At 36.8% G+C, this 13,159-nt stretch overlaps 1 protein-coding gene across 6 annotated transcripts in view; it reads right to left on the bottom strand.

Annotated features, from left to right (window-relative positions):
• LOC107702588 (protein transport protein Sec31A-like) overlaps window positions 1-13,159 on the bottom strand; it is a 49,341-nt gene that overhangs the window by 22,763 nt on the left and 13,419 nt on the right. For 3 of the 6 annotated variants that reach the window (XM_016504946.1, XM_016504947.1, XM_016504952.1), the window contains 6 exons: window positions 11,061-11,206; window positions 10,725-10,898; window positions 6,636-6,803; window positions 6,461-6,556; window positions 3,065-3,146; window positions 517-876 (listed from right to left, as the gene is read on the bottom strand). In XM_016504946.1, coding sequence (XP_016360432.1) covers window positions 517-876; window positions 3,065-3,146; window positions 6,461-6,556; window positions 6,636-6,803; window positions 10,725-10,898; window positions 11,061-11,206 — 1,026 coding nt within the window. The remainder of the gene's footprint in view (window positions 1-516; window positions 877-3,064; window positions 3,147-6,460; window positions 6,557-6,635; window positions 6,804-10,724; window positions 10,899-11,060; window positions 11,207-13,159) is intronic. The other 3 variants (XM_016504948.1, XM_016504949.1, XM_016504950.1) reach the window with 2 other exon arrangements.

Raw genomic sequence — 13,159 nt, 5'->3', positions numbered from 1 at the left:
TTATTTCTGTGATGCGCAGCTGTATTTTCAGCATCATTACTCCAGTCTTCAGTGTCACATGATTCTTCAGAAATTCACTAATATGCTGATTTGCTGCTCAAGAAAGCATTTCTGATTATTATCAATGTAGAAAACAGTCCCAATATTTTTGTGGAAACTGTCATCTGTCATACATTACCATTGAAAAGCTTGAAGTGAGTTTTAATAACAACAATTTTTCATTTACTATGCAAATCAGCGTATTAGAATGATTTCTGAAGGATCATGTGACACTGAAGACTGCAGTAATGATGCTGAAAAGTTCAGCTTTGATCACAGAAATACATTACAGTTTACAATATATTCACACATAGAAAGCAGTTATTTTAAATTGTAATAACATTTCACAAAATTACTGTTTTTACTGTTTTTTTGTTTGGTCAGCAGAAAAGGCTTTTGACTGCAATATATATGAAACACCTGATGATTCTCATCAGTCACTGCTTGTATGTGTTAGATCTGGTGCTGAGTGCAGACCTGCTCTCTGGGAGGCTGGAAACAGTGCGGGTTCAGTCTGAATACCTGGAGCTCTGGCGACCGGAGGAGGAAGATAAGCCGTGGGCGACCCCGGCCCACCGTGCTGGAAAGACACGCCAGAAGAGAGAGGAGGAGGAGAGAAAGGCTGGCCTCCCTGAGGAGGCCCAGAAATCACAGGAGGAGCTGCTGGCTGAGAGGAGGCAGGGTGCATGAACTGTGGAGGATAGACAGCAGCGGCAGAGGAGGAGGAGGAGGAGGGTGGAGGAGGAAGAGGAGAAGCCGTAGAAGAAGAGTACTGAAGAGGCTGATAGATGCCAGGAGTCCCGGCGGCAGACATGAACTGCTGAGCAGGAGGATAGTCTGAAGATCATGAGGAGAGGAGACAACAGGCAGTTAGTCATTCAGAGTCATTTCACAGTACAGCCGCAGTTATGAGCATGCAAACATTAATAAACAGCTCTAGTGAAATGATATGTACTGTTAACATACATCTGAGTACATACTGAGCAAAAAGTTCATGCAAAGATTTTACAGCAGCCAGCATCCGTACAAAACACCATGCATTGCTTAAGTTTACACTTGTTGGTGAACTCATTTCTGCACCAAAATTAACCATGGTTTTACTACAAATAAAACAACAACAACAACAACATTAAACTATGGTGACCACAAATTAACCATGATTTTGCTACACTAACTATAGTTTAACCATGTAATTCTGGTTATACAAATGGTAATCAATAAGCCTAAAACCATGGTTACTACACTTTTGCTATAATAAAACCATGGTTCATTTTCGTAAGGGGAAACCAGATTTTTAGTGAGTGTCACTTGCCTGTGCAAATCTAGCTGTTGTGGTTTATTATGAGGTGTTTTTAATGGATTTCCGTGTATTTCCAAGGTTGATCTCGGCAGATGCTTACTGAGCAAGTCAAAACAATCCACCTCAAACCAGTATTGCAATTTTTTAAAGTAAAACTAAAACTATTAAAAAAAAAAACTTTTTTTTTTTGGCAATCAAAAAGCATAATTATAAAACGGAGAGTTCCGGTGCTTGATTCTGATTGGTTGAGCCGCGTTCGAAGCTGTTGTAAATGACTCTACAATCATACACCTTTGTTTACTTCTGTGTGTTGCTCGGCAACCACTTTGTTGCAATCACAACTGATTCTGAGGAACTACATTGTTTGGTGGAAGAATACTGTTTTTATTATCTTTACACTTTATTTGCTCTGTTTTATTCTGTGAAACCTTACTACGTATATGGAATAACCGTTTTATAAAAGCAGTAAGCCCCGTGAAGCCGTGGTTTACAGTGAATTTATAACAGCTATGGGGGTTTTAGGCACGACACTCCGCCCATTAGCTGTTACAAATTCACTGTAAACCACGGCTTCACGTGGCTTATTGCTTTTATAAAGTATTAAATGAAAGCTTGAAATGACAGGAAACTGATGCAGGTTGGTTACATGACAAAGACAACATGGCAGATATAGTATGTCCAGATTACATTCATACTATTAAGATTGTACTTTTTTTACTTAGTGCAAAGTAATTACTCGATAAAAAGTACCACCTGCGATTTTGAACACAGCCAACAAGTCAGTGGTCGGCCATCGGCCAATATCAGGCCATCGTTAAGTGAATTGGCTTAGTTTTTGTGTTGTTTTGCTCTGAGGGCACTTGAATTGGCAAACTGTTGAAAATTTGAATTGATTAAATAGCCAGCTGTCTAGAAAGAGTTAATCTAACAGCGCACGTCAACGTCAAAATGTTTGACATGACCAATTCACAAAGAGTTTTACAGGTGAAAGTGTGTGAGGTAAGAAGTAGCTAAACGTAAACTGATAGGTGAAAGCTTTTTAATGTGTCACCTTTAAGCTAGGCTTGCCGCGATAGACGGTGCTGACGGTGATACCGGTGTTAAGCCGCAACACCGGTTACGTCACTTGCCCACCGACCCCCACCGTCGTTTTGATTTTTTATAGTAATAAAAATCATTTAGTTCAGTAAAAGAACAGACACTACAATTAAAAACTGAACGCGGCTGCTCAATACAGCGTGCCGAACGACAGTCGCATCACAGATCAGATTTCATTTCTCCAGTGAGGAGAGTGAGTCGAGCTGACTGACAAGAAGAGTGAGGCGAGACAGACAAGACGATGATTTAGTTTAGAAACTAGATGCAAAAGCACCTGTTTAGCCCGCTAATTCGAAAGTGAAAGTAAAACGCGCACGGTGCTTTTAAGCTATTTAAAAGTGAAGGAAAGCAAGGAAAAGAGGAAAAATTCAAACAAACTAAAAACGAACAATTGCTTTACGCCGAATTGCCGCTATTTGAAAGTGAAAGAAAGCGAGGAAAAGAGAGAACGCCCCCACGGTGATACCGGTATTACTGGTGTTGTCACACGTCAATTAACCAGTTGGGAAAATTTCCTCACCGTCACAACCCTACTTTAAGCTCATGTAGTGAGAAAACAAAGCTTTGTCTAAGGTTTAGTGGTAAGGATGAGGAACACAGTCATGATTTCTGTGACAGTACACTTACTCTGGTACTGCTGGGAGAACATGAAGGGAGCGGAGGCGCTCACTGGAGACTGAAGGCCAAAGACTGGAGCGGAGGACTCCACCTGAGGACAGACGAGACAGAAACCTGTTTAGACTGATGAGGAGAACACAGCGTGATCCAGCCTGCCACCAACACTAGAGATGCGCAAAACTACGTCTTTTTATACTACAATATCACTCAAACCTTTGGGGTGGCTAAGATTTTTTTCATGTGAAGAACGAGTATTTATATTCCTCTCTTCACAATGGACGTACTGTGTGACTTATCAGTTCAGTGGTAAGTTAGATAAACAACACTCAATATTTTAAATGGTGTCATTTTGTTTAAATAGAGTATTATAACTATCGTTATACTATACTATCATAACTGCTGTTCAAAAGTTTGAGATCAGTAAGATTTTTAATGTGTTTTAAAGAAATCTCTTCTGCTCACCAAGCCTGCATTTATTTGATTAAAAACACAGTAAAAACATAATATCGCGAAATATTGTTACAATGTAAAATAGCTGGTTTCTATGCGAATATATTTTAAAATGTTATTTATATCTGTGAATCAAATAAAGCAATAAGCCCCAAGAAGCCTTTGCTTCGCGTCGTGCCTAACAACGCCCCTTAGTTCCAACAAAGTGGTTGCTGAGCAACACACAGAAGTAAACAAAGGTGTATGTTTGTAGAGTATTTTACAACAGCTTCGAACGTGGCTCAGCCAATCAGAATCAAGCACCGGAACTCTCCGTTTTATAAAATGAATTTTACATTCAGTGTCACATGATCCTTCAGAAATCATTCTAATATGCTACTCAAGAAACATTTCTGATTATTATCAATGTTGAAAACAGTTGTGCTGCCCAATATTTTTGTGGAAACGGTGATACATTGGATTCTTTTTTAGGATTCCTTGATGGAAAATTTCAAAAAGAAATCTTTTGTAACATTATAAATGTCTTTACTGCCACTTCTGGCTGAATAAAAATAGTAATTACAGACCCCAAACTTTTGAGCAATAGTGTACATACAACATATTACAATATATAAAAAAATGCATATACTATGTCACCCTTTACATTACAGTGCATCTGCCAGCTAAATATCACTTATCACCTATAGCATTTACATAAAGAACCCAAACAACTAGTGCCTTTTGTTATGAATGAATGGCATGTTTTATATGTTGCTTCTGATACACAGATGTTAAACATGTCAGAAGTCTAACGTTACGAGCCACCGACTTAGTCAACACAGTATACTCTGACATCTGACTACGACTTATGAAGTACAAAACTAAACAGCTACAGCACAAGCTTCAGCATATCTACAATAATCATGTAAATAAATGTGAAGGACTGTCAAATTGTTGTCCTGGCTTGGGGGAAAAACTGCTAATGAAATGCAGTGAACAGTTTAGGACAAAAGACAAGCATGCAGGACAGTCTGGAGTTTAAAATGATAATATAATGAATGCCAATATTTATATTTGTTTTATAGCTGTATTTGACTTTCCCTCACTCCATAACAAACCTTTAAACTTTAAAGACAGTATTCAGAACAGAACAGGAAAGATATATTTTTATAGTGCTTATAATGTTTGTAGATGTTTACCGGTATTTTACATTATTTCTTAATGTAATAAAAAAAATGTGCTTTATACACTGATGCGACTTGTGTATTTTTTTCCCCCTCTTAAATGCAAGTTTGCTGCGACTAATTTTCCGGAAAATACGGTAGGTGAAAATATTAGATGTTATAACATAAAAACATAGGATATGAAAGAAATTGGTTATTTGTGAGACAGCACAAACATCTGCATTAATGTATGAATGAAGAGAAGCCACAGAAAATCAGAAACCTCCACACCTGCAAACTCTGGACTGATGAAAAAAGAGCTCAATAATACAAATAATACTTATTAATACTTTTTAAATTCTTCAAAAACTTACTGGAATTTATTGAAATCAGCCAATTCTGATATTAGAATACAACTACATGGTTTTTTTTTTTAGAAAGTAACGTGGTTTGGAAACAACTCCAACTCTAAAGCATAGAACACCATGATTTAAAAACCATGATTTATTTGATTAAAAATACAGGGAAAAAAAGCAATATTGTGAAATATTATTGCAATTTAAAATAACGGTTTCCTATTTTAATATACTTTAAAATGTAATTTATTCCTGTGATCAAAGCTGTATTTTCAGCATCATTTCTCCAGTCTCCAGTGTCACATGATCTTCAGAAATCATAATAATATGCTGATTTATGATCAATGTTGGAAACCGTTGTGCTGCTGAATATTTTTTTATAACCTGTGATACTGTTTTTAGGATTTTTTGATGAATAGAAAGTTTAAAAAAAGAACAGCATTTATTTAAAATAGAAATCTTTTGTGACAATAATATACACTAGTGTTCCAAAGTTTGGGGACAGTAAATTCTTTTCTTTCTTTTAATTTGAATGAAATTAATACTTTTATTCAGCAAGGATGTATTAAATGTAAGTGATAGTAAAGACTTACATAGTTAGGAAAGATTTATATTTTGAATAAATGCTGAACTTTTTATTCATCAAAGAAAAAGTATCAAGTTATAAAAAAAAAAATATTAAGCAGAACAACATTGATAATAAATCAATGATTTTGATTTCAGCATGATTTGAGCATGATTTCAGAATGCTTTCTAAAGACTGAAGTAATGATGCTGAAACTTCAGCTTTGATCACAGCAATAAATTACATTTTAAAGTATATAAAATAGAAACCCATTATTTTACATTGTAATAATATTTCTGTTTTTGCCCTGTATTTTTGAAGAGCAGAAGACATTTCTTTTATATTAAAAAAAAAAAAAAAAAAAAAAAAAAAAAACTTACTGATCCCAAACTTTTTTAACAGCAGTGTGTGTGTGTGTATATATAGAGACGAGTTTGCAGGTGTGAATCTTGTTTCTCAGTTTAGAAAAGCAAACAAATATGTGTCTAGATCAGGGGTGCCCAAACTCAGTCCTGGAGGGCCGGTGTCCTGCAGAGTTTAGATCCAACTTGCCTCAACACACCTGCCGCAAAGTTTCTAGTATGTCTAGTAAGAGCTTGATTAGCTGTTTCAGGTGTGTTTAATTGGGGTTGGAGCTAAACTCTGCAGGACACCGGCCCTCCAGGACCGAGTTTGGACAGCCCTGGTCTAGAGTTTAACGCACTTATAATGTAAGTCACTGGAGTAAACTAGAAAAGATACATTACTGTTCAGACCCAAATATGGAGCAAAGCCCACTAGAGATCGACCAAAGAACCAAAAAAGCCAGAGTATGGTATTAAATGAGCGGTTTAGAGACCCAGCAGGTTTTGCTCATGCGCTGTGTGTCGGTCTCGGCTCTGTGGGTCTGTACCTGCGGGTCAGCGGCAGGCACGAGCCGGCGAGGGACACTGGGCAGAGCTGTAGGGGTTTGGTTACTCCAGGACGTGACAGTAGAGGCGGATCTACCCTGAACACAACACAAACACAAAAACATGCTGGTATCGGCCGCTGGTGCTTTCCTCGCCGGGTGTGAGCGTGTCTCGTACCTGTGGGTAATACTGAGTGTGTGCGGCGGGCTGCGCGGGGACCTGTGGAGGTTGAGGTTGTGTGTATGTCTGCACTGGTACAGCGGCGGGAAGCGTCTGCCTCACTCCAGACTGCTGCTGCTGACCCAGAGCTCTGCTCAGACGATCACGCAACTGATCCACAGCAACCTACAGACAAATACAAATCATCAGACGCACAGAGCTGCCATTAAACAACTATACAGTGCGGTCTCACTTTACATTAGGTGTCCTTAACTACTAGGTTCTTGCGTTCATATGTAGTTACCATGTTCATATTGTATTGCATAACACTTCTGCTGCTATTGAGGTGGGATAGGGGTAAGGTTAGGGACAGGTTTGGTGGTATGGGTGGGGTTGGTGATTGGGTTTGTGTGTGGTTTTAAGGAGGGTTATATCATATCCAAACTCAAAATATGTCATTTCCATAGCTAAAATACATATTTTACAGTCACTATTACGCAGATTGATCATAAACAGAGCTAAAAGGCATCTTACCAGTGGCAATCCATCACAAAACTAATATCTACCACAGTTTATCATGGGTAGAATGCGAAATGTTTCAATGTTACAAGCATTTCAGTCAAATGTAATTTATGCAATATTTCAAACCTTTAACCCATGGCAAGGTTTGAAGGGGGATGAACCCATAGCAGCAGTAGCCAAATTTAATGGAAAAAAAGTGTGGACTTGGCAACCCTGCATCCAACACGAGCTGCATCCAAAGCAATTTAAATACTCTGCATATTGATAGCGGCTCCCTGATGCATGAAAATTATATTCAATATTATACAAAAACACACAGAATGAATGGCGACTGTAGAAAGCAAAAGCCAAATCCCGGACATTTCAGGTGATTTAGAAATCCCGGCCGGACTTATTTTTTAGGTCTAAAAAGAGGACAGTGTCAACAGTGTAATTATAAATGTAATTACAGAAATTAATTACAGATGTAATTATATGCAGGTATTTTTTTTTTTATTTAAGTACAATGTAAAACATGTATGTACACAATAATAGTGTATAAATAGCAACAAACAGAGATTTGTGTGTTTGTGTAGTGCAAACAGTGCATGAGAGGTTTTGTTTGTGAGACTACTTTCAATGATTGATTTAAATAAAATTCAGGAATTCTTATTATCATTGTTATTAAAGTGAACAATAAATTAATAGATGATTAGTAACATTAAAATAGCAAAATGCATGCAGAGTACTCAAATCCCTTTGCAGCTGGCCTATTTTTAATTATTAACTAATTATTAATAATTAATAGCTAATTATTAATACTTAATACTTGTTTAATGTTCTATTTTATTTAAAAAATAAATAAACTTAGGAAATGCACTTGTATTTGGATTTTACCATTTAAACATTTTCAGGTCCAAAATATTTACGAATCTCTCATAACTTGTGAGACAAACGTCACAAAATTACTCTCCAAAAATTAATTCTTTAGGAAACTTAAAGGGGTGGTTCACTGTTTTTTTTTCTAGGCTTGATTGTGTATACGGGGTGCAGTCTAACATGTGTTAATGCTTCGTTTGTTAAAAAACGCATTATTTTTCACATAATTTATCTTTATTCCACACCGTTCTGTCCCTTCTCTGAGAAACACGCTGATCTTTACCTGTTTTTATGAAGCCCCGCCCTCAGAAATAGGCGATGGGCTCTGATTGGTTAGCTACCCCAGTGTGTTGTGATTGGCTAAACCGCCTCTAGTGCGTGTCTTTGTTATTTGTAAATGCTACTGCTTATGTTAGCTTTTAATATACGGTTTTATCCTGATTAAAGCTTTAATACAGTACAGAAACCGCATGCACGTACATATTTAATGCTTCTCATAGCTATGTGAAAATAAGTGTATAATTGGAACAGTTCATTGTTGGAGCTGAATGAGAGAGAAAGAGAGAGAGAGAGCGAGAGAGAGAGATGCAAAGCGTGTGCAGAGCAGGGCGACACGAGGAACAGTATTAAGAACCGCTGCTTTAGAACATTGATTTTGAAACTTGTGAATCCATTAGAATCGTTAGAAGACAGAATCGCGATTCATATATGAATAGATTTTAACGTGCACCTCTAGTTTTCTCTTCCTCTTCTCTAAGCATTCTCGCATGTTCCCGAGGGCGGGGTTTATCTGGGTTTTGTGACGTCGCAAACCCAGGAAGTAACTCGTTGTTCCTACGATCCGTTTTTGTAGTCATTAAACTGCCATAATTATAAAATATATCTCCGTTTGCATTGAACTTTCAGCATCGTAACTTCGCAGATATCGTTTATGCTCAAACAGCAACATTACACACTAACTAACATTAAAAAAAGTGAAATCGCAATCAACCACCCCTTTAATAAACCTCATAAAAGTGCATTCACATCAAGTAAGATTGCTTAATTTTATAATTGTTAATAAAATCTTTGTAATAGATTTTGAATATTTAGTCAATGCAGTGTTATTTTTGTAATATTGATATGCTACTCTAGTATTTATTAATACTTTAAATTATTTTTTATTTTTATATTTTAATTTACATTTTAATTTTAGTTAAAATTTTATATTTTTATTTTTAAAGCTATATAACTTTGCTTTTTATTTTTACTTCAGTTCTAGCTTTAGCAATTTTAGTACTTCAACTTAAACTTACTTTATTTCAGTTAGTTACCAAGGCAGCACTTCATAAACATTTTTCATCTAATATTTATATTTTATTTAGGGCTGCCCCCCAATAGTCGACTAGTCGTTAGTCGACCAGAAGAGGCTTGGTCGACCAAAATTGTATTAGTCGCAGAAAAACTAAATAAATAAATAAATTCCACAGGCGAAGTCACGCAGTCCGTGACGGACAGATCGTTAACGGCTAGTCTATGGTAATACAGTACATTGGGCAGGACATCCAAATGCTCACCTATCATTCATCGACCTCAAATATGGCTTATCATCTGAAATATGTAAGTAGCAGCAACTTGTGTGGAGTGTGAAGTGTGTGCTCACTGCAGGACAGATGGAGGTGCCAGTGCGCTCACTTGCTCCTAAAATACTCTGTCATTTCTGGTCATACAGATAAGAGTAATACATCTTTCGAATCTGTAAAGACTCTATGTTTATTTGTGTGCACTCACAATAACAACAAATCGCGCTTTTGATAAATAATGAAAGCAAACATGATGCGCTTTCTGTCGTCTCGGTCTCTGTGAACTTGAACACGAAACTCCGAGTATATCTTTGCGTTACAGACATGAAAAATATATCTATATCTATAGAGAGCGAAATATCTACTTTTAAATTAACCAATTCAAATGGAAAACAAATATTCTCAGATTATGTAATCCATATGAAACATGTATACAGGTGCATCACTACTGCGGAGATGACGAGTCAGTGTCGCCGACTTCATCTCTTAAACCTAAAACAAAGAAAGCACTAGTTTAACAAATTATTAAAATGTTAATGCAGTCTCCTTACTGTTTTTCCCTGACACATTCATAATCATAGCTTCTGCCGGTGTGCTGTGGGAAGCTTTATTCGTGCACTTGAGCGCTTATTAGGCTATGTAGGCAGCTAAAGTCTCATAATAATGATTTAAACGGTTTATTAATAAACGTGCGATTAGTCGACTAATGCTTAAAATGAACGACTACTAGTCGACAAGAAAAATCTGTAGTCGAGGGCAGCCCTAATTTTATTTCAGCTTATTTAAATGAACAAAAAACTATTTTCTAATAATTTTAGTTGTAGTTTTAATTAACAATAACAACACTGACCCAAACCAGCAAAGGCTGAAATCCTTGTTTTAGAGCAATTACTGCATTTTACACAAGACGCGCATTGCCTTGTTATCCAGGATGCATCAGGAGGCATTAGTATTTATCCTAAAAGTGCAGTCACATGTGCAATCGGCTCATTTTAGACCATGTTTAAACCTGTTTTTAGTGCTCGCCACTATTATAATTTGATATAGAGCTCTACAGAAAACAATTCAACACATTATTTTTGCAAAAGCAATAGCAGTTCACCATGTGGTAAACTTTCTCTTGTGTGTCCATCTACCAACTTAAGGCACAATTTCTGACGGTCACCTGTTGAGTGTTGGTGGGCAGGTAGGATATGGCCATCTGTAAGCTGCCCTGTGATGCCAGCAGACTGGTGTACTGATTCATCTTCTCTGCCAGCAGTGCACCCATATCAGGAGAAACACCACCCTGTGCTCTCAGCACAGCTCTCTGCAGGACCACCACCTTCTCAACCAGCTCCTACAAACAACAACACAGTTACAACAATCCATTAGTTCATACTTCAATGCTCATATTGTGTTCATATAAAAACACCAAATCACAATCAAGTTCAATAAAAACAGGTCTTGCTGGAAACACGATGGACTGCAGTCTTGGGCCAGTGGGTTTCTGAAGCCTCACCTGCAGTGCCAGCGGGCTGCAGGAGTCCTGAGCTTTGGCCCAGTAGGCAACCAGCTGCTCTACCGTGCCTGCGCAGATGTAGCAGAGACAGGCCTGAGCCTGCAGTGCCGTGTCCTCGGCAGCCTCCAGCCTGGAGCCCAGCAGACCTGCAGGAGAGAACCAAACATTCATGCTAGGGCTGGCCGATTTTTCAGATTTTATCGATGAATTTGAATTTCATGTTTTGCCACGATTTTATTTTTTAGAAATCAAGGAATCGCGATTTTGAATAGAAATATTACCAAACGTTAGAATTAGGCACTTCGACAATATGCCAATCATAACAGTAAAGAACAATCCAACCACATGTCGGTGCACGTGATTAACCGCTCACGTGTGATGCGCTCTGCGAAGGACCATAAGTAGAATATATCGCTAGGCGCTATTTACATAGAATGCGCTTTTGTGTTGACAGATGCGACGCGGCAGTGGAATAGGAAAAAATTCAAGAAAATGGGAGTCGAACTTCTTTTAACTTGAGAGCTGCGTTTTTAAAATGCCGTTTCATGCATGAGATGCTGCAAGAGACACGAGCGCAACAGTCAAACACGTCCATGTTCACATAGAAAAACAATGGAAAAGCAGCACAAGCGAATAAGAAACCTGTAGGCTAACTGATACTGTATGTTTGATATTTCATGCTTGCATCATGGTAACAGACTGAAAGCTGCTGTTGTTTTTACAGAACATTTATAGTTAATAATAGTCTACTGGTGTTATACCTTCAGGCATTTTTAATTTGAATTACCTTGACTTTTGAGGGTTTTTTTTAAAGCATTTTCCTCTTATTATTTCTGAACATATGTATAAGGCAAGTTTGTAAGAGATGTAGTTCATGCATCTTTTCTGCAAAGATAAATAATGTCAAATACATGATTTGTTTAACATTTACATCATGTTGACAACTTCATGTGTGCTGCACTTGGAATAGAATTTTCTTTAACTAGAGGGTTAAAGAAAAATTACTTGAATCATGGTGTAGTTACATTTTCAAGCTGACTAGAAAATTTAAAGAAATTGAGAATTGAGAATTGGTCAAAAGTTGTGAAAAAAAAAAAAGACAAATGTTAATTTTTTGCCATATCGCCTAGCCCTAATTCATGCACATAACTACCCTTGAAAATATTGAAATGGAGTAATCAAAAACAGGGCTGGGCAATGTAGTAAGCAAAAATATATATTATAGGGGTGTAACAGTACAGGTATTCGAACCGAAAATGTTTGATTCGATACATGTGTACTGAACAAATACAGCATTGTTTTAACCACTGCACGTGCAGAACTTAATGTATAACTTCCAGTTTTATATATTGTTACTGTCTATAAGAAACAAAGCCTAATCTTTTTAACTGTGTCCATTTTTTCAGGAAATTCAAATGATAAATGCCATTTTGGCAAGTTTTTGATGTAGAGTGTTTCTCTTTACTACTAGTTATAGCATGAAATAAATGTGAATGAACATCTCATGCCTCATGTAATCGCTCAGTCAGTGTTTTAACCACGGAAAAACGTCAGTAAAACAGTTTGCAAACAAAATGTCACATAGCATTACATTTCCCTCAGGCAAGTCATCAGTGTCCACAGCTCGTTTGTTCAGTAGAGAAGAGCAATTTGCTAAATATCCACTATATTAGCCTACATATTCATTATATTTTACTTAAGCTGTTAGTGATGTCTTAATTATTTAATATATGTTTAAGTTAGTGTGTAAATGATTACATTTCAATATGTATATATGTTAATGTAAAAACTGCCTTATGTCCAATTTACATGTTTGCATACAATTTTTACTTAAGTGTTGAGTATTATATCTAAATAAATAAATAAAAACTCAATTTAATAGTTTGGGCTCAGTTGTTAATTGTAACCTTTAATATTACAGTAATTTGCAAGAAATAGGGCTCCTATATAGGTTAGCGCATTAGCTGAGGTTGATTTTTATCCATTAATTATAACTGAATTTATTTAAAGACAGAGCAACATTTTGTTCTGTAAACCACTGTTTACTTGCATCTGATGTCTTTCTGAACTGTTTATGTTCACTTCTCTTTAACACTGGC

This window comes from Sinocyclocheilus anshuiensis, unplaced genomic scaffold (assembly GCF_001515605.1).
Source record: "Sinocyclocheilus anshuiensis isolate Anshui unplaced genomic scaffold, SAMN03320099.WGS_v1.1 scaffold210, whole genome shotgun sequence".
Lineage (NCBI taxonomy): Eukaryota > Metazoa > Chordata > Actinopteri > Cypriniformes > Cyprinidae > Sinocyclocheilus > Sinocyclocheilus anshuiensis.
The sequence above is the reverse complement of the archived record's forward strand: the minus strand, read 5'-3'. Positions and strand labels throughout refer to the sequence as shown.